The sequence below is a fragment of the Eptesicus fuscus genome, chromosome 12 (genome assembly GCF_027574615.1).
Source record: "Eptesicus fuscus isolate TK198812 chromosome 12, DD_ASM_mEF_20220401, whole genome shotgun sequence".
Lineage (NCBI taxonomy): Eukaryota > Metazoa > Chordata > Mammalia > Chiroptera > Vespertilionidae > Eptesicus > Eptesicus fuscus.
Window position 1 is genome coordinate 17,004,699 of NC_072484.1, and position 27,782 is coordinate 17,032,480.

The window sequence follows — 27,782 nt, forward strand, 5'->3', positions numbered from 1 at the left end:
AGACTCCTGAATTGACCCATTCCTGTATATATTTCAGGTACCTGTTGAAGGTTGCTGAGCTGTTTGAAAAACTTAGGGTAAGGATTTTTATTTTGGTCTTAATTATATATTTTAAAATCTGTTGATACCTACTTTGATGATGATCTTTTTTTATTCTAAAAGAAAGTAGAGAGTCGAGTCTCCTCAGATGAAGATTTAAAGCTGACAGAGCTCCTTCGATACTATATGCTCAACATAGAGGCTGCTAAGGTAAGTTCTTTATGTCTGCCTTGCCATGACCTCTAAGAGGTGTGATGTTAGAGATGTATTCTTTTTGTTAAAAATGAAGGAAGATAGGAATTTGTCAGGATTGTTTTTGTAAGTGATGAGAACCTAAATAGAGATGTAAATTGGGGCAAGTTTGAGTTATCAGAAATTGAGTTTATTGAAGAATGGCAATTTGGAAAAGGCATGCAATAGTAGCAAGCTACATGTGAGTCTGATAAGGGTTTGGAACAGATTTATGGGCAAGGAGGGTACAAAAAGTGAAGTCCGTCCAGAGTTCAAACAGTAAGTTCATGGGTAGATGTTTGTTGGTCAGGAGATTCTTCTGTAAATCAGGCATTTACAGGAAATTAACCTGTTCTTAAGTTCTGTTCTTTGCGGGCACATGCGTGAGGTTCTTCATTTCATGTCTTTCAGTGTTCATTTTAAATTGAAATTTTTCCACAGTGGTGTACCTTTTTGTGGCATTGTATCCTCACCTTGTATTACTTGAGATCAATACGGGTTGTACTGAGAAGACAGATAAATAGTTTGGGAGTTACGAGTTATTTGATGCAGGACATAACTGAAGACTTTCCGAAGGGGCTATTTCTGAGGCAAAAAATGTTTTGGGATTTGTGAGTTTTATTGACTTGCAGTTGTCATAAAGCATTACTTATTAAAAGCAAGACTAATTGGGAGCAGAATGACCTTTTAGAATGAAACATGCATTCTCCACTGTATACACAGTCCTGAACAAAAATGTTTAAGTCATTTTTATGTGAAATATTGAATCGGGCAACATAAGATTAGATAGGGGAAATATATAACCGGAAAATGCTGTCAGGATGTAGACATTCATTATTTTCCCCTTAGTTTAGTTTTATTTTAGTTAATATAGAAAATTTAGTTCTAGAGTTTTTTGGCATGCTTCTTTAGTCTTATACTATTTGGATTATTATTTTTTACACATTCTTGACTATATATGGGTTTAAGTGCTGATGATAAACAAGTTTTTTCTTTTGCATATACACAAAGGTGGACATAATTGAACCTCAGATGAATGTCATACATGCATATCTTTCCATTTTATTATAATTATTTTTTAATATATTTTTATTGAATTTAGAGAGGAAGGGAGAGGGAGAGAGAGATAGAAAGATCAATGATGAGAATCATTGATTGGCTGCCTCCTGCATGCCCCCTACTGGGAATTGAGCCCGAAACCCAGGCATGTGCCCTTGACTAGAATTGAACCTGGGACCCTTCAGTCTGCAGGCTGATGCTTTGTCCACTGAGCCAAACCAGCTAGGGCATAACTTTCTATTTTAGATACTAAGGTAACTTTTACTTTGCTGCAACGTTGCAAAGAATATTTCAGATTAGATCCTCAGGGTAGACTTCCAAGGCAGGGTTCTCTGGATAGGGTTATAAGAATGTTCTAACTACCTCATTGCTCACTTGCATTCTATCCGCATCATTTGACTCACCTTGCAGTAACTGCACGTTTCAATACACAGTGATTAATTTTCTGAAATTACTTTCCTAGAAAAAAGAAATCCTTCAGTTTTGATTGTTGGTTGTTTTTTGACCCACGTGAATAGTTCTGAAAAAAGTTCTCAGTAATGCCATAAGAATTCTTCCCAGACTAATCTTGGGATTAAAAAAATAATGGGGAGGGGGAGTGGTCAGAGGTAGACTAGATTTTTGCCATCTAACATTTCAGGTTAGTGCATTGACACTAGAGTACTTGGGATATTTTACCATGTTTTTATCTGTTAATTTTCTTCTCAGGATCTCTTATACAGGCGTACCAAAGCCCTCATTGACTATGAGAACTCAAACAAAGCGTTGGATAAGGCCCGGTTAAAAAGCAAAGATGTCAAGTTGGCTGAGGCACACCAGCAGGAATGCTGCCAGAAATTTGAACAGCTTTCTGAATCTGCAAAAGAAGGTAGAGCAGGGCCACTAACTTTTACGTTTTATTTGTAAATGGTTTCAAACTCACTGAGAGAAGTTGCACAAATACTGCAAAGAACACCATACATACATCCTTTAGTTGCAGACACCTACCTGTCCACAGTTCGTTCTTTCTGCTTTGTCACTTGGCACACTTGCTCCCTTGTGGGTGTTTTTATAACTGCATTGGTGCTTTTGTCTTTTTCAACCATTTGAGTTTGAGGTTTTATGTATTATGGTCTTTTTTTCCTAAAAAAAAAAAAAAAGTGCATATTTTAAAAAGATACTTGCCTTTTTGAAGACCATAGTCTCTTATTAAAAATAGAATGCTTATTTTTGGTTGGTCTATTTCCATTTCCAACAGAAAACTATATAAATAATTTACTTCTTAGGGTATGGTATCTGAGGGTGTGTTGTGTCCATTTCAAAATTTTGTGGTATTAATTTTGATTACCCAGACATGTGTTGTTATATTTCTCCACTGTTGTAGTTGTTATTTTTTTTTCCATGCCATTAATTACTAATTCACGGGGAGACAATTTAAGACCATGCATATATCCTATTCATCAGACTTTTCCCCTAAATGTAGCTTATGTTGGTTCTTGCCTGAACTAACCTTTACACTCGTGGTTGCAGAAAGGCAATTTCCCCCTCCCTCCAGTTCTAGCATTCCCTTTCCAAATTAGCACTTGACATCAATTTTTTAAGCACAAGCCTGCCCTTTCCCCCTATTTCTTCATTAGAGTCATGGACTCCTATATTCTAAAATAATTTTGAATTTTATTATACTATCTATTTTGGTACTCATTGTTAAGTCAGCCAGTGAGAAAGTGCTTTTAAGCTGACATGTTCTTATGACATACCCCCATTCTTTTTTTTTTTTAATTGATTTCACAGAGGAAGGGAGAGAGAGAAACATCAATGATGAGAGACAATCATTGATTGGCTGCCTTCTACATGTCCTCTCTTGGGAATCGAGCCTGCAACCCGAGCTTGTGCCCTGACCAGGAATCAAACTGTCACTTCCTGGTTCATAGGTCGACACTCTACCACTGAGCCACACTGACTGGCGCCCCCCCTCCCCCCCCCCCCCCGCCCATTCTTTTGAACAGTTAGATGTTCTATGTTAATCTTACATATTTTCGTCTCCAGGCCTGGACACTGCCATTTCTTTCAGAAGCCCAAGCTCTTGTTACTTAAGGAACTAGTAACAAGATTTGGTGCTAAATATGCTTATTGATTCTGGAGAATCTCTGCTTCTGGGCCCTTGTATTGACAGTGAAGAAATAATAGGGATGTGTGCACACATGTGCACATGCATTTGGCTTCTCTCTCCCCTCAAAATTCATGAATCCATGATGATGATAGAGTTCCAGTCCATGTCCACAGGGCTTTTCTTGCCTTCCCCCATTTTCACTTTGGGGGGAGATGGTGCACCATGTAGTCTTTTCCTTAAGGGATCTCACTGCCCTATAGTTCTTCGAGTTCATGGAACATGCCAAACCAAAAAGTAAAGAATGTGTCTTTTAGAACAAACTTAGTTATAGTGAGTCTATATTTGACACAACCTCAAAACACCTTCCTACCCTCCCTCAAAACTCAAGACTTTGTTTCCCCAAAACTTTTTTCCTTCCCTAGATTTCAAAAATCTAGGCATATTTGGAAACGTCCTGATAATAGCTATCTGTGAATAGTACAGTTCTCCTTTGTCTTTGCTCATACATTAATGTCTTTACTATAAGGAGCAGAACTTCTCTGTACAAAAACTCCGCAGATCGCATGCAGACACATACAGGTGGCTGTCTTTTAGATTCTTTCAAAGGAACCTCCTTTGAAAAAGTTTTATTGATTTTAGAGAGAGAATCCTCAAACCTCCCACTTATTGCCCTATTCTTCTCCTCCCCCCCCCCCTTTTTTAAAAAATATTTTATTGATTTTTTTACAGAGAGGAAGGGAGAGGGATAGAGAGTTAGAAACATCGATGAGAGAGAAACATCGATCAGCTGCCTCCTGCACACCCCCTACTGGGGATGTGCCCGCAACCAAGGTACATGCCCTTGACCGGAATCGAACCTGGGACCTTTTAGTCCACAGACCGGCGCTCTATCCACTGAGCCAAACCGGTTTTGGCTCCCCCCTTTTTAAAAATAGATTTTTATTGATTTCAGAGAGGAAGGAAGAGGGAGAGAGAGATAGAAACATCCATGATGAGAGAGAATCATGGACCGGCTGTCTCCTGCAAGTCTCCCACTGGGGATCGAGCCCACAACAACCTGGGCATGTGCCCTTGACTGGAATCGAACCTGGGACCCTTCAGTTCGCAGGCCGAGGCTCTCTCTGCTGAGCCAAACCAGCTAGGGCTCTTCTTGCCCTTTTTAGCAGCTAATTTAAATTTATAAGGAACACACTTTAAAATGACTGAGTCGAAATCTTAGGTTATTATATAGGCAAAAGTTCAGTGGCTCTGAGAGTTTTAGAGAAGGGGATTAAAGAAAAAACAAAAAGTTTAAATGGTGCCAATTTAGGCCTGTCCTTATTGCTTAAGGTTGTTCCTGTGTTACAGATTTTAATTCAAATTACTAGAGGCCCGGTGCACGAAATTTGTGCACGGGGTTGGGGGGAGGGATCGGGCCTAAACCAGCAGTTGGACGTCCCTCTCACAATCCGGGACCACTGGCTCCTAACTGCTCACCTGTCTGCTGGCCTAGTCGCCCCCAACTGCACTCCCTCCTGGTGTGTTTGCCCCCATCCTCACCCCCCACTGGCCAGGTCAACCCTGATTGTGCCCCCGCCAGCCTGGTCGCCCCTTATTTTCCCCCTACCCCCTTGCCAGCCTGGTTGCCCCCAACTGCCACCCCTGCCGGCCTGGTCACTCCATGCAGCCTGCTGCTCGGTCATTTGGTCGCTCCTCACTAACCCCCCCTGCTGGCCTGGTCGCCCCACACAGCCTGTTCGGTTGTCCCTTTGGTTGTGATGGTCGTTTAGGCTTTTATATATATAGATACGCCTGGGTGTATGATATTTAAAAGTACAATATTCCAGACCATTCAGAGATTAACGGGTCTTAACTTTGGTCCCAGTTCTTTGTAAGATTTGTGGTTGAATGGATTTGAGTCAGTTGAATGAGCATAGTGAAACAATGGTATGGGGGACACAGAAGGGTTAGGGTATAGAGTCTTGGTCCTGTGTGGAGGCCGTAGAGGAAGGAGGGAGCTTTTCTTGACATCTGGGAAGACCCATTTAGCCTAGTAAATTCCAAGTTGTGGCTATTAACACATCAGTATAAAAATTTTGTGAGTTTTTAGTTTTTAATGTGGCTGTTTGCATTATATTTCTGTTGAACAGTGCTGTATAGACATGATACGGGAGGATAAGTTTGCTCCTAAGTACCCTACAGCACCAACTTGAGCTAGGAAGGGTTTTCAGAATTTAAAAAAAATATCCTTAACAATGTTATTGGTTCAAGTATGTGTGGCTCACCACCTCCCTAACCCTCTGTCTAAAAACTTGGTTAAGGACAAAGCTGCTCATCTCAGAGATTCTCCAAGTCAATAGCCCTTCTCCAAATTTTGATTCTCAGTGATTGGATGGTGTTGCTTATTTAAAGGTAATGGCAAGCATATTACAGTGTCCATAGAATGGGATGTGTACCAATTGCAGAGATAATAGAAATGTGAGAAAATTTGGCAGTGCTTAAAAGCTTTGGAGATCATTTATTTGTAAGAATATTTGGAAGTTAAAGATGAAAATTGTTAACTTTTTTTTTTTAAACTTTCTCTTTTGTAGAACTAAGCAATTTCAAACGAAAGAGAGTGGCAGCATTTAGGAAGAATTTAATTGAAATGTCTGAACTGGAAATAAAGCATGCTAGGGTAAGTATTCAGATTAAGCCAACAACTTTTTAGGGTTGTTTCTTTTTTTTAAAGTTATTTTCCAGTTATCCCAATATCATTAAGCAAGTGGTATTTGCTTTGTGGCTTTAATCCCTTGTAGTGTAGGTGGGAGCCAGTTGTTAAAGTATGTTTATTCTACTGCAAAACAAATTTATAACGTTTTGGTGAAATACTGCATTTGAAAAGAGCATTCTTGATGGTGGCTGCCCTGCCTCCTTCTCAAAGTTCTGTGGACCACACTTGGAAGAATCTGTTTAATAATTTGTGAACACATCTATCATACCATTTTACAGCTCTTAATTATCTGGAGTTTTCATGGAAAACAATTTTTAAAATAGTCATCTAGTTTTGCTAAATGTCTTCTGATATTCCTTTTTGGTTTTGAAAGGAAGAAAAATATATATTGATGTCTAGCTTAATTTGCACAGAGAAGTTGGAGAACAAAGTTTTTCAATGGTGGGTGCACATTAGACTTTATTAGGGGATTTTTAAGACTTTTTGCTGCTCAGGCCCATTCACTCAGAACTTCTGGGTATGGTTTTCTTGGGTGGTTCTGGGGTACAGCTGAGATTGGCCCCCCAAAAGTGCTGTATGGTCCAGGGCACCTGGGTCAGCCCTTGGGTTAGTAGGGAATTGGAGGAGAGGGAACTGTCACTAGCCATCAGCATTGGTTAAAGCAAGACGACTTACAGCATTTGTGTGTTTTGAATGCCTTTATTGTCACTACAACGTAGATGTTTTTATTCACTTGTCTATTAAGTCCAGTCCTTTTAAATTGGAATTTTAAAGTAGTATCATACATAAATTATACCATAATGTTCTGGGTATTTTAAGTTTTCTGAATTCTTTAAAGTGAGAACTAAGAGACAAGTTGTGCAAAGTCCTTATATAAATATTTATCATTTGTTATCTCATTTAAAATTCCACCCATAACTAATTTTTAGCAATTAAAAAACTACATTTTTTTATTTAAGAAATACTTTTATTGATTTCAGAGTGCAAGGGAGAGGGAGAGATAGAAGCATCAATGATGAGAGAATCATTGATCGGCTGCCTCCTGCATGCCCCCCAGTGGGGATCGAGCCCGCAACCCAGGCATGTGCCCTTGGCCAAAATCAAACCCTTTTTAGTCCACAGGCCTATATGCTCTATCCACTGAGCCAAACCAGCTAGGGCTGCAACTTTTTATTTAGCCTTCTCAAGGCCTTTATCTTCAAAGAACAACTTATTTATGTAGTAGTTATGTTAATTCACTTAAGCAGAATTAGCATTACTGTGTTGGTGCAAACTTGGGGCTGGGATAGTGGAGATGGCTGGAACTACAACCACTAGCTGTTTAGCTATGAGCAATCCCAGACCCACTGAGGAAGAGAAACTTACCAACATGAAATCAGGGTGAGGAGGGTTGTAGACTGTAATTCCGTTGTGATTTTTAATTTTTAAAAAAATTGATTTTAGAGGAGAAAGGGACACAGAAAAATTTATGTGAGAAAAGTATTGATCAGTTAGTTGCCTCCCACATGCACACACCCCAACTGGGAATTGAGCCCAGCACCTTTTAGTGTATAGGACAATGCTCCAACCAACTGAGCCAAACCAGCCAGGGCTGATTAAGTTGTGATTTAATGAAGAAAAACACCAAGTTTGACTGGCTTAAAATCTTGTGAAAAGCTAGGTCGGTGGGTTTAGTTTAATTCTTACAGAAATGTAGGAAGTCTTGGATTCGATTGGCTCATTGGTGTACCTTGACTTGTTTTTCTTCCAGAACAATGTCTCCCTCTTGCAGAGCTGCATTGACTTGTTCAAGAACAACTGATCTGCCTTTTCTCTGAATGAAGGATATGAATGTGAAAGCCAGCATCACTTGCACTTAAATCATTACCACAGAAGATTTATTACCTTTGACTTACTTTAAAATTATGTTAATAAATATTTTGATTTCTAAAAATCTTAACACTTAACCATGTTGGTTTAAAAATATTTCTATTACATGCTTCTTCAACATAACTGATCTTTTCTTTACGCAGTTAATAACTCAGAATGGGCAGAATCTAAAAATGGGTTCTCTGTAATTTGTCTTTAGTTATTAAAGGGTGCAGGAAATATGTGCCTTCTGGAAACAAGTATAAGCAATTGCCTGGCACATGTAATCTCACTATTTCATGTGCCCATGTCCCTGCAAACCAGTTATTTTAGAGTAGGTGCCAATTAAATAATTCAGCTACTTGTTATAGGTAACAAACATTCCATTTCTTAATTAGGTAACTTTCCCCTTTACTCAGTTCTTTAGTAGTCATCTTAAGTGTTTGTGCTATAATGAGCAAGAATGCCTCATTTATCTTTCTATACCCTTTGCAGCACCATTTTTGTAGTTGGGATATAACTATTTGAGAGAGAAGTATCTTGGTACAAAAATCAATTTGGTTTACTTTAGAAAATGGCCAGATCATCTTGTTACGAAAGATCTGAACGCCCTCCTAATTGGGCAGGTGGATGTTTATGTTTGGACATTTTATAAAGTGTATAATAAAATAATAAACTATGATATATGGAGTGTTTTTGTGGAAAATAAAGCCCAAGATTGCAGTTGCAGCTCAGTTTGGCAGTGGCGAGGGGCTTCAGTGTCTGTCTAGTCCTCATGGGCTCCATTCTAATAATGTCAACAGTTTTTTGAAGACTTAACGTGTCAGAAGGTTCCCAGATCTGGGTTTGCCTGCTTTTGGTTTGCAGTTTTGACAGGCTTTATATGATGCTGTGTCCTCAGAAAGGATATGCCCGTCTCATTGGTGGTGACTGAGCCCTAAAGATGGTGCTTTCCAGATTTTCTCTGAAGTTTTTTTTGTTGGTTAATCCTCACCCTAGGACATTTTCCAATTGATTTTTAAAGAGAGTGGGTGGAAGAGGGAGAGAGAAACATCCATGTGAGAAAGACAATTAGTTGCCTCCTACATGTGCCCAGACCAGAGGTAGGGATAGAGCCTGCAACTGAGGTATGTGCCCTTGACTGGAATCTATCCACTGAGCCAAATGGGCTAGGGCTCCTGGAGTTTTACCTCTTACCTATCTAACTATTGGAAAGATACTTTGAGACAGTGTAAAAAATACCCACCCACCACTTTTAGCCTCTCTTTAATCAGTTGTAACTGGTTTGTAGGGTTCCAAAACATTGCTATTTGAATACCACAGGTAGCATTTTTTCCCCCCTAACAAACTGCTTTGAAGTCTTAACCTCCCCAGCCAGGTACAGGTAGCTGAAATTTACTGAATGAACTGGACTGTCCTACTTAATTTACATATTTTTGGAAGCATGATGCTGGAAATGAGTGGATTTAAATCGTGGTCTGGGTTCCTAACATTTACTCCTGCTTACCTGTCACCCCCCCATAATGTCTATAGTAGCACAAATGTGTGGTTGGGCTGGGTAACTAGGTGGGTTGCAACTGGTCCAAGTAGTTCTTACTATTGGACCACCTTGCCTCAAAGCCTGACAGGCTTTTTTGCACTTTATTCTAGATGTGTTGCTGGGTATCAAATAGGAATGCTATGTTCGGAGTCCTGGCTCTGCTTACTGTGTGGTCTAAACTGGCACCCCCTCTGAGTCAATTGCATCTCCTATAAGCTGCCTCAATACTTCAGGTGTCCTTCAAGTTATTTTAAGTAGGTCTGAAGGTCATTCATGAAATCTCATGTGGCTTAAGTGGATTGCTTTGAGAAACTTGACAGCTCGAGCCTCTCAGGAGAGGTGCATGGTAGCACAGAACCACAGTTCTTAGTTAAGGCATTTCACCTAAAGGAAGATAAGGGGATGCAGATCAGCAAAGGAAGACCACTCCTGATCTGTAAAGCTTTGGTGGAAAGTAAAAGTTAGTGGTGGCAGTCACGCAGTGAGCCAGCATTTGCCTTGCCTTTGAGGTTGTGAGGTTTGAGATAATGCCTAGACACTGAGTTGTGATTTCCATTTGGGAGCTATTTCCAGCAGACAAGTGCCTTGCACCATCAGTCTTCCACCTATAGGTGGCAGAAGCACCAAGGGCAGCTACAGGCACTCGTTTGTGGGGCCTCTCCAGGAACATTCTTGCAGAGTTGCTCAAACAATCATCCCGTAACAGAAGTGTCCTGGGATCTAAGATTACAAGTTTTTTTTTCTGGGTGGTGTCTTCCCATTCCAGCAGCTCTCTCCAGGATTCATGAGGGCCTCTGATGCCTGGTGACCCAAGATAACCTGTGTTGCTGTGGCTGCACCTTCTGTTCTGGGAACTTAACTTTTTCTGGCACTTAAATAGCTGCAAAGTACTGGGGGTTCAGACCAGGGCCATGCAGCATGCCTGGAAGGAATGTGGGGAGGTTCTTCCCGCCCCTGCCTGGGTGGGCAAAGATTCCTCATTGTCATTTGGTTGTCATTCAAGGACATTTTTTAAAAAATCTTTATTTCTGACTATAAAAGCAGTACATTTAAAGAATTGAAACAATGCCGATTTATAAACTATGAAGTAAAAGTCTTACCACATTCCATAAAAATCAGTTATTAGAAAAATTAATTTTTAAAGGGAAAAAATAAAATCAGTTATTAAATGTTTATTTTTCCTATCATTATGTGTAGTGTATTTTACAGAAAACCATTCAGGATGCCAGAGTTGGGGGTGGTATCAATTTCTGGAGGTTCTTAGCTCTTCTTGAGTGTCTCTGCTCCTGGAATGGTCTCGAACACTTCTGCATCTTGTTCTGCTGCCCATCCCACTGGAAAGGGCAGAAGACGAGGAGGCAGGAGGCCCTCCCAGCCTCGTCTTCCCTTCAGCAAATCTGGCCACCTGCAAAGGCTTCATTAGTTTGAATGACTTACATAGTTCTTTCAGGAGGCTTCTTTTAAAAAATTATATATTTATTTTTTTTTTTAAAATATGTTTTATTGATTTTTTTCAGAGAGGAAGAGAGAGGGATAGAGAGAAACTTCGATGAGAGAGAAACATCGATCAGCTGCCTCTTGCACACCCCCCCTTTACTGGGGATGTGCCCGCAACCAAGGTACATGCCCTTGACCGGAATCGAACCTGGGACCTTTCAGTCCGCAGGCCGACGCTCTGTCCACTGAGCCAAACCGGTTTCGGCTCAGGAGGCTTTTAAATTTATTTATTTACAATATACAAATTGAATCTATCACCAGATTGTAGATACAAAATAGCCATTTACATGCAATAGTATTTCAAGGAAAAAAAGATTTTAAATATATTACCAAAACACTACTAACAGTATAATCACAAAAGTTGTAGGAAATATTAAAAATCTGCAAATAACAGGATTACTTTTAAAATGCTTTTCCCCTCCGGCTCTATGTTTGCTCATCAGTTTATGTTCATTACATTTCACAAATGAGTGAGGTCGTGTGATACTTACCTTTTTTTTAACTGCCACGTTGTAGATCCTTTCATGTCATTTTGGTGTAGATTGGAGATCATGTGTCTGTTCTTTGCCATGTTGCCTCCAAACTGCAAAGCATAGGAGGGGACTATTCATGCCTCAGAGATCAACCTAAGACCGTGGTCAGCAAACCGGCTCGAGAGCCACATGCGGCTCTTTGGCCCCTTGAGTGTGGCTCTTCCACAAAATACCACGGCCTGGGCGAGTCTATTTTGAAGAAGTGGCGTTAGAAGAAGTTTAAGTTTAAAAAAAAATTGGCTCTCAAAAGAAATTTCAATCGTTGTACTGTTGATATTTGGCTCTGTTGAGTTTGCCGACCAAGGTAGAGGGAAACGGTCTGATGGGAAGGCAGAGGCCTGGGCCTGAGCCCCCTGGATTTTGGGAGGGGCCCTCTGTCTCCCAGGAGTCCGTTCCCCAGGGCCTCTTACCATACATAGCTCGTCAGGCTAATGAGAGCTCTGGCCCACTCCACCTCTGTAATTTGCTCACTGCCTTTCCCCCTCTAATTTTATTGCCACCTCAGCAGTTTCCCAAGATCTTGGGGCTCATTTTCAGTGGAAGGCCCCTCCCTGGGTTAATGAAAGGGGCTGCTTTCCTGCAGCTAGCCAGCTCTCCTGGGGGTGGGGAGGGAGAACAGCTTCTTTGCAGAGCCCTACAAGGGGAGGGAAAATCTGTTGGCAAATGTTTTAGAGAAGGAGGCAAACCCTTTTCACCAAGTGCCACTCTAGGTACTTTTTCAGACACTTTTAGAAACTTCACAGTAAAGAGGCAGAGGACAGACCACAAGAGGAGGAGTGGGCAGGACACCTGGGTGCCCAACGACCAGCTCGAGGTGGTAGCCTCTCCGGTGTCACTGCCTTGTGTGGGGTTAATGTCTCTTCAAGTTCCTCCGGCCTTGTTTCCCCAGGGACTGTGGCTCCTGTAGGAAAGGCCATGTTTTGGCATCATCCAGGCCTTGCAGGTGCTGGTTCCTATCACAGTCCATGGACAGATTCCTGAAGCTCACGCATTTCCACATTTGTAGAGTTGAGGTACCCTGAATACAGAAGGAGGGTGCAGTTGGTGACTTTTTGCCTGCCTGCACCTAAGAGGCATTTGGAATAGCGGTCCCACCTAAGATGAGAACAGTTCAGACTGCTGGTTGGGGCTTCATGCTCACCACAGAGTAAGTCCTCAATAAAGTGTCATGTCATTGGTCCCTGCCTCTCTCTGGGCTGTGCACACCGTAGACTTAAATGTTTGTTCCATCGGTTTGGAGCCATTTACCTAAGGGCTAATTCTAGGAGTTCCATCTCTGCCAAAGAGTTCATATCTCAGGTGTCTACAGCGTGACTGGAGGTGATAGGTTGTGGCTTTGTATGGCAGGCAGGCAAGTCCTGCAGCAGCCTGGACCTTGCTCCTCTTGAACCTGGAGCTGTCCTCCAAAAGACCGCATTTGCACAGGTGCCTTTGCCGCAGCCCTTAGCCGGGTGGGCTCGGGAAATTCAGTGCCAGCCTAAAAGTGAGTCAACAACACAAGTCCTCTCACTGGAGCAACTCTTTGATCTCTGTCCCTTGTAGATTCCTTGGTTTACACAATGCTTTATCAGTTGTCCCTAGGGTCCTGGCCACTAAGGCCACCTGCAGCTCCTTCCCAAACACACACTGACCCTACCCCAGGACCTGCCTCTCCGGCCCAGAGCATGCCTGCCTGCAGGGGCCACTGCCAGCCCAGGAATACTCTCAGGTATTGCCCAGCAAGGGACAGGAGCTGGTGGGATGAATGGAGGTGGGTTCCACACAGTCCCTGTTTAATGACCCCATCTCACTTCCACACCCACTGCTCTGGCTTCCTGGTGCCACCTCCCAAATGAAACCCTTATGCCCAAATCCTCAAATTGGCTCGCTCTTGGAGGAGCCTAAACTAAGGCAAACATTGAGCAGTCAGCAGTGGACTCCAGAGACTTGCACTCTGTGCTTTTCCTCCCAAATTATCAAAAATTTCTCCGAGGTCCCTCCAAGGGAGGGCAGCAGGGAGGCTGAGGTGCAGCTGGGAGCTCCTTTGTGCCCACACCCTGCATCTCCCGATTCCCTGTGCAAGTCACTCAGCCTCTGACTTCTCATCTGAAAAATAGTGGTGGGAGTATCCCCACTGGTGGATCCAGGGAAAGGAGGATTAAATATGTAAGTGTGAAAGTCTCTTTTGCACTTTAAAGCAGGGGTCCTCAAACTTTTAAAACAGGGGGCCAGTTCACTCCCTCAGACCGTTGGAGGGCCGGACTATAGTTTAAAAAAAATTATGAACAAATTCCTATGCACACTGCACATATATTTTGAAGTAAAAAAACGGCAAAAACACCCGCATGTGGCCCTCGGGCCGTAGTTTGAGGACGCCTGCTTTAAAGGGATTATTCAAATGTAAGGACCACCAGGATTCAGGGGAGTGAGGGCCCAGAGCAAGGCAGGCAGATGGATGCCTGGAATGAATCTACCAAGTGGTGGTGCCTGAGCAGCTGGCTAGGGATCACTAGGGTGTGAGATGAGCTCATTTATTCACTCCACAAACAGCTGAACCCCTCTAGGTGCCAGGCACCGGTGAAAGCAGTAAACAGAATAGGCAATCCTTGCCCTCGTGGAGTTTATTCTGTGGGACAAGAGAGACAATAAACAAGTTAGTAGATACATAAAGAGGTAAGGTGAAGAATGCTTTGGTGAGATGTATATCACAAGAGAAAATGAGAGTGGAGCTGTTATTTTTATTTAGACCAGTGATGGCGAACCTATGACACGCGTGTCAGCACTGACACGCGTAGCCATTTCTGATGACACGCGGCCCCTGAGGCGGCCGCATGCCGAGGATGAAACATTTGCTGCTCCTGAGGATGAAACATTTGCGAAATAATGTTTTTTCCTCAAAGTGACACACTACCCAAATTATGCTCAGTTTTTTGGCGAAGTTTGACACACCAAGCTCAAAAGGTTGCCCATCACTGATATAGATCATCAGGGATGGCCTGACTGGGCAGAGACCTGGTGGCAGTGAGGGAGAAAGGCATATGGATCTTTGGGGGAAGAGGGTTCCAGGCAGAGGAAAGAGCGAGGACAAAGTTCATGAGGTAGGGACAGTTTAGTGTGTGTATTAGTTACATAACAAACTACCCCAACATTTAGTAGGTTAAATATCAGTTGTTTATTTAAAAAATATTTTTTAATTGATTTCGGAGAGGAAGGGAGAGTGAGAGTGAGATGGAAACATCAATGATGATCGGCTGCCTCCTGCACGCCCCTACACTGGGGATCGAGCCCGGAACCTGGGCATGTGCCCTGTGACCAGGAATTGAACCATGACCTCCTCCTGTTTCATAGGTCAACGTTCAACCACTGAGCCATGCCAACGAGTCATCAACTATTTATTTATTTTTTTTTTTAAAAAAATTATTTTTGTATTGATTTCAGAGAGGAAGGGAGAGAGAGATAGAAACACAAATGATGAGAGAGAAAATCATTGATTGGATGCCTCCTGCACGGCCCACACTGGGGATGGACCCCAAAATGCTGACGTGCCCTGACGGGGAATCGAACTGTGACCTCCAGGTTTATAGGTTGATGCTCAACCACTAAGCCACGCCAGCCGGGCCAGCTGTTTATTTTTAATGGCTGGACCAGCTGAGCAGTTCTGGTAGCTGGGCTCTCTCAATTGTCTGAGGTCAGCTGCCACGTTGTCTGGGGCTGGTGGCTTAGAATGACCTCAACTGGGATTGTGATCACTCATCCCCCAGCAGGCTAGGCCAGGATGATGCTTATGGTGGCTGGGCCAGCATCCAAGGGAGCAAGGGAATCTGCAGGTCCACGCTGGGCACTGGCACACCATCACATCTGCCACAGTCTATTAGCCAAAACACCTTACAAGGCCGGCCTAGGTTCCATCTTTTTTTTTTTTTTTAAGCTAATAAACCCTATTTTTATTTTATATTTTATTTTATTTTTTAATCCTCACCTGAGGATATTTTTCCATTGATTTTTAGAGAGAGTGGAAGAGAGAGGGAAAGACAGCGAGAAATACCAATGTGAGAGAAACACATCGGTTGATTGCCTCCTGCACAAGCCTTGACCAGGGCCTGGGCCAGGGAGGAGCCTGCAACAGAGGTACATGCCCTGGATCGGAATCGAACCCAGGACACTTCTGTCCGCAGGCTGATATTCTATCCACTGAGCTAAACCAGCTAGGGCCCGACTCCATCTTTTGATGGGAGGAGCTACAAAGACTGCAGCCACTTTTGCCACTTTCTATAATCTCCCATGTTGCAGGTGAGAAACCAGAGCTCAGAGAGATAAAGGCCACACAACCCCTGAGATTCAAACTCCTGCCTGTTTAATTTCAGGGTTGTTGCCTTTTCTAATATAAATTGTCTCTTGTCCATCAGGTTTCTTAAATTTATTTATTAGTTTTTCCTAATGACATGGTAAGGTAGAAAATACAGAAACGACATGACCTGTCCGGCTGGTGTGCCTCAGTGGTTGAGTGTCGACCTATGAACCAGGAGGTCACGGTTCGATTCCCGGTCAGGGCACATGCCGGGTTGTGGGCTCACTCCCCAGGGTGGGGCATGCAGGAGGCAGCTGATAGATGAATCTCTCTCATCATTGATGCTTCTATCTCTCTCTCCCTTTCCCTTCCTCTCTAAAATCAATAAAAATATATTTAAAACCAAACCAAACCAAAAGACAGGACCCAGAGGTGATATGCTGAAATTTCCTTCCAGCTTTTTTTCCTGCACATTAACTGACCCTCCACCTCCCACCCCACATCTCTATTTCTCAAATACTTTTTTCAGGTGGTATCATCTTTCTTTAAGACATTATTTTTTAAGAGTAGTTTTAGGTTCACAGCAAATGTAAGGGGAAGGTACAGTTAATGATATCTTCTTTATTCCCCATGTGAATAATGTAGAAGAATGAATTGTTCATAAGTAGGTCAGGACCTTCCTGGCTGGTGTGCCTCAGTGGTTGAGTGTCGACCTATGAACCAGGAGGTCACGGTTTATTGTTTAAAGTATTACATTTTCCCCCATTGACCTCCTCCACCCCACACCCACCCCTCCCCAGGCCTTCACTGCACTGCTGTCTGTGTCCATGGATTATGCATATATGCATACAAGTTCTTTGGTTAATCTCTTCCAGGGGTCAGATTTAGATGGACCTAAACACCAGAGTGAGGATTATTTTTTAAAATTCTATTTTTATTGATTTCAGAGAGGAAGGGAGAAGGAGAGAAATAGAAACATGAATGATGAGAGAGGATCACTGATTGGCTGCCTCCTGCGCACCCCACACTGGGGATTGAGCCTGCAACCTGGGCATGTGCCTTGACTGGGAACCGAACTGTGACCTTCTGGTTCATAAGTCGACGCTCAACCACTGAGCTATGCTGACTGGGCCAGAGTGAGGATTCTGAGGCAGGTAATGGGGAACTATTGAGGGTTTGAACAGGGGAGTGGTCCACGTGTGATAGATAACAGGTATCCACGGCTGGCAGGAGGCTGGCAAGGGAGAAGTTGGGGAAATTACCTGAGGTGTACCAGAACCAACATCCAAAGGGTCAAGAGACCGAAAGAAGAGGCTGACAACTCCAGGATTAGAATTGATTCTGTTCAAAGGGGAACTTTTGGACAGAAGCTGAGTCTTGGGCGGCAGCAAGACAGTGAATCCCTGAACACAAAGTGGAGGAGGCTTGATATATACAGCCTCCAGGAACATGGGCGGCTTGCAGCCATGCGGTACTCGCTTGTTAAGAACTATATGTCCCATGTGGTAAACAATGTAATGGGCCTACTTCTCTATGCCAGAACATTCCTTTCAGGTGATATGGACCCACCCTTCCCAGGTAAACTGGTGGACACTGAGAGCAGTCTCCTCCTCCTCCTCCATCCTCCTCCTCCTCCTCGTCTCCTCCTCCTCCTCCTTCTTCTCCATCTCCTTCTCCACCTCATCCTTCTCCTCCTCCTCCTCCTCCTTCCTTCTTCTTCTTCTTCTTCTTCTTCTTCTTCTTCTTCTTCTTCTTCTTCTTCTTCTTCTTCTTCTTCTTCTTCTTCTTCTTCTTTTAAAATATATTTTTATTGATTTCAGAGAGGAAGGGAGAGGGATAGAAAGATAGAAACATCAATGATGAGAGAGAATCATTGATCAGCTGCCTCCTGCTTGCCCCCTACTGGAGATCGAGCCTGCAACCCGGGCATGTGCCCTTGACTGGAATCGAACCTGAGACCCTTCAGTCCACAGGCTGGCACTCTATCCACTGAGCCAAACCAGCTAGGGCGAGAAGCCTGCTTCTTAAGATGGTGTTGGTCCCGCCAAGCACTAGAAAGCATTTTGTCTAACAGGGGTCTGAAATTCTGGGCAAAGGGAGTGGGAGTCCTGGGCCAGGGATGTGCCGACGTGAGGGGAATGGAGCTTGAGTGGTTCGTGGGGGATATGAATGCCGTCTGCAAACCCTTTAAGGGCCCTCAGGCGAACAAAGGGTGGGGGTGTGATGGGTAGGAGAGACAGGGAGACAGGATTGACAGCCCTCGGGATGGGTGAGCCCCTTGTGAGGTGGAGTGGGCTGGTTGGACATGTGCTAGGTTTTGCTGACTCAGCTACTCTCCCTCTTGGGTAGAACCCCTGATATTTCTGTGGGCGCCTCTCTTCCATTCTCAGCCCTGCCCTTCTGGGGTTGCTGACCCCAGCCTCTGCTTTCAGGAGTGGGTGGCCAGAACTCTGAGGTCTGGCCCAGGAAAGCCTTCTCCCGCCCAGGCCTTAGGCCTGCAGCAGGAACATGGCTCCGTCAGGGACTTCTGCTGGGGCCATTGGTTTGGGAACACGCTCCAGGCTGTTAGAGCTGCCAGGGGGTAAGCGTGGTGCTGCCGAGAACCCAGATGGCATTGCTCCAGCACCTGTGTCCACGTGCCAGGCACCATGCTGCTGTGGGGCACCCAAGGGCCGGTGGGTAGTCACAATCTAGTGTGGCCAGTCCCAGGAGAGAGAGAGGCCCAGGGGCCGGACTGAAGGTGGGCGCCAGGGAAGCCTTCCTGTAGGAAGGAATTGAGACTCCATGTGTGGCCCAGAGGGGTGATCTGGAGGGAAGAGCGTTCCCAGCCAAGGCACGGAGGCAGGTCTGCCGGCAGCATTCTGCGAGACTGGAGAGGCGGAGTGGAAGCCAGGACACTGGAGCTCTCCTCACTCCCTGTGTAGCCAAAGAAAAGCACACCCCTCCCTGGGCCCCAGCTTATTCTCCTTTGTCTAATGGGCCTCACACCTGGACAGGCATCAGAATCACTGGAAGGTGCTAAAAATGCACATTTTGGGGCTCCTTCCTGATTGTCTCAAGTGGGATATGTGATGCGTGTGGCCCAGAAATGTACATGTTTACCCAGCACGTCAGGGCCCTCTGATGAGAAGCTCTCCCCGAGAATGCCAGCAGGCCGTCTAACCAGGAGATCCACCAGGTACCTGCTGAAGCAGGAGTTAACCCAGGACCTCCCAACTGGCACTGGTCAGACTGAGGGTGCTGCCTTTGGGCCACACCTTTGCCAAACACAAGGTGCTGAGCCCCTGGCGCTGCTCACCATCCTGGTGGCTTGACTCCAAGTACCCCAGGGTCCGTGAGAGCGGCCTCTCCAAGGCCCTTGAAGAGGGGATTCCCTGGAACTGCTTCTAGGCTGTGCTCCCTCTGTGGCCTCCGCCACCTGGCCTTGTGCTACTCCTCACCTTTGTCAATATTTACTTCTTGCCTGGCCTCAGTCTGGTATTTGCTTGAAAGGGCAGGAACAGACGTGGCAGACCTTGCCTCCTTGTTTTGCACTCTGCTTCCTGGCATTTCTGCGCAGGCTGCCTTGTTTTCTGCAAGTGGGCTCGCCCTGCAGCCCTGCCTCTGCCCGGCTCCAGCGCAGAGCCCAAGGCCTGAGAGCTTTCTCGTGTCACTCTTGACTCCACTTTCCCTCGGAGGCACCTTGAACCTGTCCTCTGGCTCCGCACACAGTGTATCTGGCCTACAGGCCTAGAACTGAGGTACTCAGAACATTCTAAATGTTCCAAAGATACTCCTGGCTGCAGCACTGGCTCCTGATCCAATTTTGAATAAGCCACCAAGAGGTTGTGGTGAAAGGTCGTGTTGTTTGAAACAGATGTGCACCATCTGTTTTTTAAAAAAAATTATTTTACTTTTTCTATCACCATTTATCCCTTCTATGGCCTCTGCACATCGTTCTCTATGAAGTCAGACCCTGGCGTTGGCTGATGCACCAGAATGGGCCTGGGAAACGCGAACTCAGACAGGGAGCTGTTGATGCTGTTGGTAAATGAGATCAGCCTCAGACAGGTTACTGGACATTTTTTCTGCCAAATCTATTCAGATGGGATCTTGTAATTTTTGCCTCCTTCGAACCTCAGCGGCACTTTTCAGAGAGAGAGAGAGGGAATGCCTCAGCCCTGACTTCCCCACTCCCACATTTCAAAGTATTTTGAGATCAGTTGTCTGAGTTTTGAGCATTGCTCACGTCAGTGCAAGTGTGGTGAGTGCTCCTTTCCTAATAAAGACGCGGCTAACGAAGTTGGACGTTCGCTGCTGTTTCTTTAACTTTTTATTTTGAACTACAGTTAGAAAAGTAGTGGCAAAAAGAATTAGTAAGCGTAGTAGGAAAGTTGGAAGAATAGTACAGAGTTTCCCTATATCCCTCCCCTACCTTCCCAACCTCACAAAACCATAGCACCATGATCAAAGCCAGGGCATTAACCTCAATACAACACACGTAAGCCAACTGAAGGCGCCGTGAAAACCTCACGTGCTTCCCCAGGAATGTCCTTCTGCTCCAGGAAGGCATTCAGGATCCCACATTCTCATTTACTTGTTTTTCTCTCTCTGATGTCCAGCTGTCTGCAATAGTTCCTGGGTATTCCTAGCCTTTTAGGACCTGCATACACACGAAGAGTGTGGATCAGTGACTTTGCTGAACATTTCCCAGTTCAGGCCTGTCTGGGTCTCCTCATGACCAGGTGGAGGTCATGCATTCCAGGCAAGGACATTACCGATGTGGATATCTACCCTCCACACAAACATTTTAGGAGAGATAACTTAAGGCTAAGCAAATCCCTTTTCTCCTCAAACCTTCCATGGATTCTAGCATCTGTCAGCAGATCTTGTCTGCAACAGTCACCTCTGTGCTGTTTGCCTAAAGCTGATTTTCCCTTCCCTCCTTCCTTCCATATTTATTGACTGGATTCCCATCGCAAGAAAGAGCTGTCACTTCTGCTCCATTAATTTATTTAATCAAGTAGTTCTATCAATATGAACTCATGTATATTTTATTCTATGGGTTATAATCTAATACTATTATTAACTAGAGGCCCGGTGCATGAAATTCATGCACTCGGGGGGTGAGGGGAGGGAGTTGCTCAGCCCAGCCTGTGCCCTCTCCCAGTCCAGGAGCCCTCGGGGGATGTCTGACTGCTGCGGAGGCAGGAGAGGCTCCTGCCACTACTGCTGCGCTTGCCAGCCATGAGCCTGACTCAGGGCTTCTGGCTGAGTGGCGCTCCCCCATGGGAACACACTGACCACCAGGGGGCAGCTCCTGCATTGAGCGTCTGCCCCCTAGTGGTCAGTGTACGTCATAGCGACCAGTCATTCCACCGTTCAGTCAATTTGCATATTAGCCTTTTATTATATAGGATTTATTTTACTGTTCAAATTATTTTAACCCTGGTCATTTGGAGGTCCTTAGGAGGTGCTGTGTTCATTGTTTCTTTTTTGTTTGTTAATCCTCACCTGAGGATATTTTTTCCATACTTTTTTTTTTTTTTTAGATAAAGTGAGAAGGGGAGAGGGAGGGAGAGGGAGGGAAACATTGGTGTGAGAGAGACACATCTATTGTTGCCTCCTGCATGCACCCCAAATGGGGCTGAGGATCGAACCTGCAACTCAGGTATGTGCTCTTGACCAGGAATAGAACTGGTGACCCTTCAGTGCACGGGCCAATGTTCTAACTGCTGAGCCCCACCAGTGGGCTCCTGTGTTCTTTCAACAAGCCCCCATCTTTTTCTGGTTTCGCACAAATTCCAGAATTTGCCGCTGGCCTCACTCAGCTAATTGTTAGATGTCCTTTTTGAGTTCTGCATAGATTATGAGTTACTGAGGCCACAGATCACGTCTTCTGTATGCCAGATTATGCCCCAAACATATTCCTTAGTTGATTGGTGTATTGGCAGAGCTGGTTCTTTGGGAGAAATTCCCACTATTTGGAGGTTGGAAGTTGTGATTGTTGTGCTGGGAGCTGGTAAAACCAGGTAGAACCCAAGTAGGGCTCCAACACTACTGTCTTTTACAGCTTATGTTCCTTCTACCTGAACGTCTCCACAGTGAACACCTGGAGTTCAAAAGCTCCAGAATACCCACTTCCTATTGACCTGTAGCTCCCTTTGCTTGGCACTCAGAAGGGTGCCAATATTTCATGATGATAACCTTGACCTTTGCCCAAGCTTTACCAGATTTTACCAAAAGCTGAGAAAGTTGGGACATATCTTAATTTGGGTTCCCCCAGAAGCTGACCTTATTATAAGTCTACAAGTGCAAGTGATCTCAGTGGGGAGTGGAGAAGTGGGACAGAGGATGGAGGGCAGCCATGATTGCGTTATTATACTATCAAGCACATCATTCCTTTGTACAGTTGGAGCCTGGTCCTGCTGGAGAACCCTGGGCGATAGTGTGGAACATGTGCCTAAGAGTTCTGCCCCTTATGAGCTGGGGTGTTTATGTACCAACTCCCATTAGTTTGTGGTTGAGGGCTGCTCCCGGGCATGTTAATTCTCTAGCTCTTCTAAGTACACAGGCAGGGTGGGCTCCTGCTGCTAGAGCAAGGGGCTCGGAAATAGGAAGGTCTACAGGATATAGGTAAAGGCATATCCGCATTTTACAGATGAAGAAACTGAGGTGCAGAGAAGCTAAGTGACTCTCCTGTGGTCTAGAAGTGGTACTGAGGGCTGGTCCTTGAGGCGATGAATTTGAGTAAGGGCTGTGTTAGATGGTTCTCTGAAATCTCCCTTTGCCTCTGCATCTTATGGCAGGTTCTTCCTCCGTTGCCTGCTCGCTGGCCTGAAGATGACCTCCAGGCTTGGCAGGGAGTGTATTTGCACAAGACACACCCCAGCAAAATGAGTGATGGTTTGGTCTAATGTCTTGTAGTTGCAAGTTCATTGTTTGAGTTGGATGGGGCCAAGCCCCTGTATTATTTCAGGAGGCTTGAGTTATGTCAACCCCACCAATAAGCAGTGTTGAAAGATCAGGCAAATAGGTGGAAGAAACTCCTGGCTTCTTGTTTGCTTAGACTGTTGGGCTGACAGAGAATTTGTTTATCTCTGACACCAGGTTCCTCTGGGCTGCACTTGGTGTGTCCCAGTGTCTCACTGAGTCCTGTCCTCTCCTGAACTTCCAGACCTACTTCTTGGTTCTTTTTCTGACTATTCCCTCCCCACAACCCCTCACACATTCCCAGCCTGTTTCCTGGTTAGCCTTTGGACCTGGGCTATCCTTAGGAGTCTGGAGAGGAAATTTTGGGCCAGGAGACCTGGTCTCTGCCAACAAATAACTGGGTGTGTGGGACAGATGTACTGGCCCAGCCTCAGTTTCCCACAGAAGGAATGGAATATTTAAAGAGGAAATTACCTTTGCCTGGTTATCTCCCCAGACAGCCTGGAATGCCAAAGCAGATGAAATTACCAAAGAATTGTCACATCCCAGGGCCTGGCTGACTTCCTGGGCTCCAAGAAACATTAAAACAGTTCACAAGCATATAAAAAAGAAATTCCACTTCACCGGTGTTTAGGAACATGTGAATTCAAACAAGATACTAGTGGGGGTGGGGGCGGGGGAGTGTCTAGCCCCTGTGGGGGCAAGTTGACACTATCTGTCACAACAAAAAAGCCCATATCCTATACCCCAGAGAATCACTTCTTCTTTTTCTTCTTTTTAAAATATATATTTTCATTGATTTCAGAGAGGAAGGGAGAGGGAAAGAGATAGAAACATCAATGATGAGAGAGGCTGCCTCCTGCACAGCCCCTCCGGGGTATTGAGCCCTGACCAGGAATCGAGCCGTAACCTCCTGGTTCACAGGGCAGCGCTCATCCTCTGAGCCACACCGGCTGGGTGAGAATCACTTCTTTAAATCTGTAGCAGAGAGTGCCTGGCACAGATGCACAAGGATGCAGGTCTGCGTGAGGCTGTTCACCAGAGCAGCGCTTCTCTACACCACGGCAGGCTCGGTCTTGATTTCCAATCTGTTGCAAACCTGTACGTTTTTACAAAATTAATTACTAGAGAAGTGAAAATTTTAAAACCGAAGACTTTCAAAGCACAAGCCCCCGATTTTTATTGTGAAAACTGACAAAACATCACTCTGGGCAGTTGCTGTAAAGGGTCCTCAGTGCTCACCCCACTGTCTGTTCTCTTCTCATCATGGACTGCTAACAGCTCACGGCCGCACCAGGCGTGCAACCACTACTGTGCTGTGTTGCTTGCAAAACAAAACAAAACACTGGAAAGAACCTAAATATTTATCAGTCGGAGAATGTGCACATAAACATATTATGTCCATACTATAAAATCTGTGTACTAGTGAAGAATCAAATGGGAGGTTTGTAAATCCTGACCTGGAAGGGTGGCTGAGAGACATTGAGTGGGAGAAAAAAACAAAAACATACAAGTTGCTAAAGGATACAGTTTTATCGTGTGTTAAAGGTGAAAAAAAAATCCACAACAAAACATTATATATTTCCTAGCCTATCTAATAAAGAGGTAATATGCTAATTGACCATCACGCCCTCACAAGAGATGGCGGCGCACACAGCCAATAAGGAGGGAATATGCTAATTGACTGCCCCGCCCTCAAAGATGGTGGCGCCCACAGCCACAAGATGGCGGCTCCCAGTGCCCTCAGTCCCGCTGGGGCAGCAGGCACATGGCACGGCTAGGTCCACCCCTAGGTGGGTCCGGCTGCTCCATGCACCTGCCTCTGGAGTCCCCCAGTCCCCTCCGCCCCGCAGCCGCCCAAGGCCGGCCTGAGGGGCAGGCAAGCCTCAGATGGTGGTTGCCCAGCTGCCCAGGGCCAGCCTGAGGCACAGGTAACCAGGGCCGGGCTGAGGCTTGCACTGCTGGCAGTGGCAGCAACAGAGGTGTTGTCTTGCCTTGATTGCGGGTCGCCTCCAGCCCCTGAGGGCTCCAGGACTGTGAGAGGGGGCAGGCTGGGCTGAGGGACCCCCACTCCAGTGCATGAATTTTCATGCACCAGACTGCTAGTGGTGTGTGTATAAATATGTATAAACATATAGAAAAGGTACTGGAAATGCTATTGAGAATGGCAATAGTTTCATTTTTATGGAAAGACAGCATTCAAATAATACTTGCAAAATGAAAAAACAAACAAACCCATACTAACATCTGAGCAAGGTTGATCTAAGGCAGGTAAAGCCTCTCCCTAGTTCTCAAATTTCATTGGAAACCAAATTTTCCAGACTTTTTGCTGCCTCCCAACTAAAGGACACACCACACACTGCCATGCAGGTGAAATATGGACTAGGCGAACAATCCGGATCAAGGACAAACTCACGGGGAAAAAGAAGACACTCTGGCCCCAGTTGTGGCCTGAGAGGCTGGGAGGAGGCTGGTTGTTGATAGCATATGAGCCCCCTGTGAGGTGGCCAGAGGCAGAATAAAGAATTTGGATTTTAGATTCAACCGCAGAGTAAAATTCTAGGACCTGAGTTCTGAGTTGAAGGTAGATTGAACACAGGTATTTAGTCTTGGCTCCTTCCTGAATCCTAGCTCAAATGATGGTCAAGGGAGACAGAACCCTACAAAGATGAAGAGAACGAGGCTGGAAGACAGGTGAAGGGATGTTAAGGAACTTAGCAGAAGAAACACTGGCATCCTCAGTGGGCAGCGGGAAGGGAAGCTGCAGGACTTTCACCACAGAGCCCCCAAAGCCCCTTTGTTCTCTCCTCTCTGGGTTCTTTGACCCTACAGTTCTGACATTCATGCTGATTTACCTCGATATGAATCTTCCAAGATGGAAAGTTACTTCTTTTGGTTCTGGTAGGTTTATTGTATAATTGCCTTGATCATTTCCTCTGTTCATTTTCTGGAACTCTTTCTAGCTGGATGTTAGACCACCTGGATTCATAGTGTATTTTTTCCCCCTAGTTTTCATGTTATCATTTTTTGTTGCTGATCTATTTTTGAACAATGTCATTGTCTTTATCTTCTGAATGCTTCTATTGGATTTCTTAAAATGAAACTTCTAATTTTGTAGATGCACATGTAAGAAACAATACAGGGAGATCCTATTTACCCTTTACCCTCCTCCTAGTTGTAACATCTTGCAAAACTATAGGATAATATTACAGTCAGGATATTGACATGGATGCAGTTAAGGTACAGACACATTGGTCACCACAGGGATCTTTCATGGTGCCCTATCATAGCCACACTTGCTTGCTTTCTGAGCTGTTCCCTCTCACTTATTTCTATGATGTTGTCATTTTAACAATGGACTCAGAAATGGAATCACACAGTATGTGACCTTTTGTGATTAGCTTTTTTTCACTCAGCATAATTCTTCGAGATTCATCCAGGTTTTTGCTTATATTAATAGTTCGTTCCTGTTTATTGCTGAGTAGTATATTCCATGTTACTGATGTACTACCATTTCTTTAACTATTTGCCACTTAGAGAAATTTAGTTTGTTTCCAGTTTTTTGGCTATTACAAATAAAGCTGCTATAAACATTCATGTACAAGTTTGAATGTAAGTTCTCATATCCTCCTATATAATAGGAGGTAATATGCAAATTGACCCTCATGCCCTTGTGTCACAAGATGGCCACCCCCACGTTGTCACAAGATGGCTGCCACAAAATGGCTGCTCCCATGTCATCACAAAATGGCCACCACAATATGGCCGCCCCCATGTCATCACAAGATGGCTGCCACAAGATGGACACCCCCATATCATCACAAGATGGCCGCCCCCACGTTGTCACAAGATGGCCGGCAGGGGAGGGCAGTTGGGGGCAACCAGGCCTGCAGGGGAGGGCAGTTAGGGGCAATCGGGCTGGCAGGGGAGGGCAGTTGGGGGTGATTGGGCCGGCAGGGGAGCAGTTAGGTGTCAATCAGCCTGGCAGGGGAGCGGTTAAGGGGTGATCAGGTTGGCAGGCAGAAGCAGTTAGGGGCAATCAGGCAGGCAGGCAGGCGAGTGATTAGGAGCCAGCAGTCCTGGATTGTGAGAGGGATGTCCGACTGCTGGTTTATGCAGGATTGGGACTAAACCAGCAGTCGGACATCCCCTGAGGGGTTCCAGATTGGAGAGGTGCAGGCCCGGCTGAGGGACACCCCCCCCCCCCAGTGCACAAATTTCATACACCAGACCTCTAGTTCTGAGATAATTGCCTAGGAGTGCAATTGCTAGGTCATACGGGAGTTGCACATTTAGTTTTTTTAAGACCCTGCCAAACCAATGTATGAGGGATTCATTGTCTCCAGACCCTTGCCAGCATTTGGTATTATCACTGTAATGTATTTTAGAAATTCTGATAAACATCTCATAGTGGTTTCAATTTGTATTCCCTTGATGACCAATAATGTTGAGCATCTTTCATATGATTATGTACTATTGGTAAATCCTCTTCAGGCATGTCTCTTCATGACTTTTGTGATTTTCTAATTGGATTGTTTGTTTTCCTACTGTTGAGTTGTTTTTTTTAAATCCTATATAATAAAAGCCGTGAGTGAATGGTGGAATGACCAGTTGCTATGACACACACTGACCACCAGGGGGCAGACACTCAACGCAGGAGCTGCCCCTTGGTGGTCAGTGCGCTACCACAGTGGGAGCGCTGTTCGGCTGACGGGAATGAGCGGCTGCTCCTGCTGTAAACCCCAGGCCATCGGACAGGAACCCGGGCTGTAATCCTAGCCTCCTCGCCCCAGGCTCCTCCTCCTCACTCCCTGTATGCTGCTCCGTGCCACCACTGGGCTTGCAGAGCTGACCCTGGAGGCTGGGAGGTGGTTCGTGGCCGGTGAGGGACTGAGGCCTACTTTGCCACCTCTCAATGTTATTGTCCCTGGGCCCAGGCCCCGACTGGGTCCCCTGGAGAGGCAAATGCTCTGGCTCCACAGAAGATGCTGGACCAGGGAGCAGTCACTCAGAGGGCAGGTCCACAGTCGATCAGCTGACTGGATGAACGGCACTCCTACAGCTGGCTGATCCTC

The 27,782-nt window shown here is 45.2% G+C and overlaps 1 protein-coding gene across 3 annotated transcripts in view; it reads left to right on the forward strand.

Moving 5' to 3' along the window:
- The window catches only part of SNX5 (sorting nexin 5), a 49,277-nt gene that overhangs the window by 18,723 nt on the left and 2,772 nt on the right, over positions 1-27,782 (forward strand). For 2 of the 3 annotated variants that reach the window (XM_054723835.1, XM_054723836.1), the window contains 4 exons: positions 38-77; positions 163-249; positions 2,038-2,197; positions 5,989-6,074. In XM_054723835.1, coding sequence (XP_054579810.1) covers positions 38-77; positions 163-249; positions 2,038-2,197; positions 5,989-6,074 — 373 coding nt within the window. Of the gene's footprint in view, positions 1-37; positions 78-162; positions 250-2,037; positions 2,198-5,988; positions 6,075-7,860; positions 8,057-27,782 lie in introns of those variants that run through there. The other variant, XM_008141117.3, reaches the window with a different exon arrangement.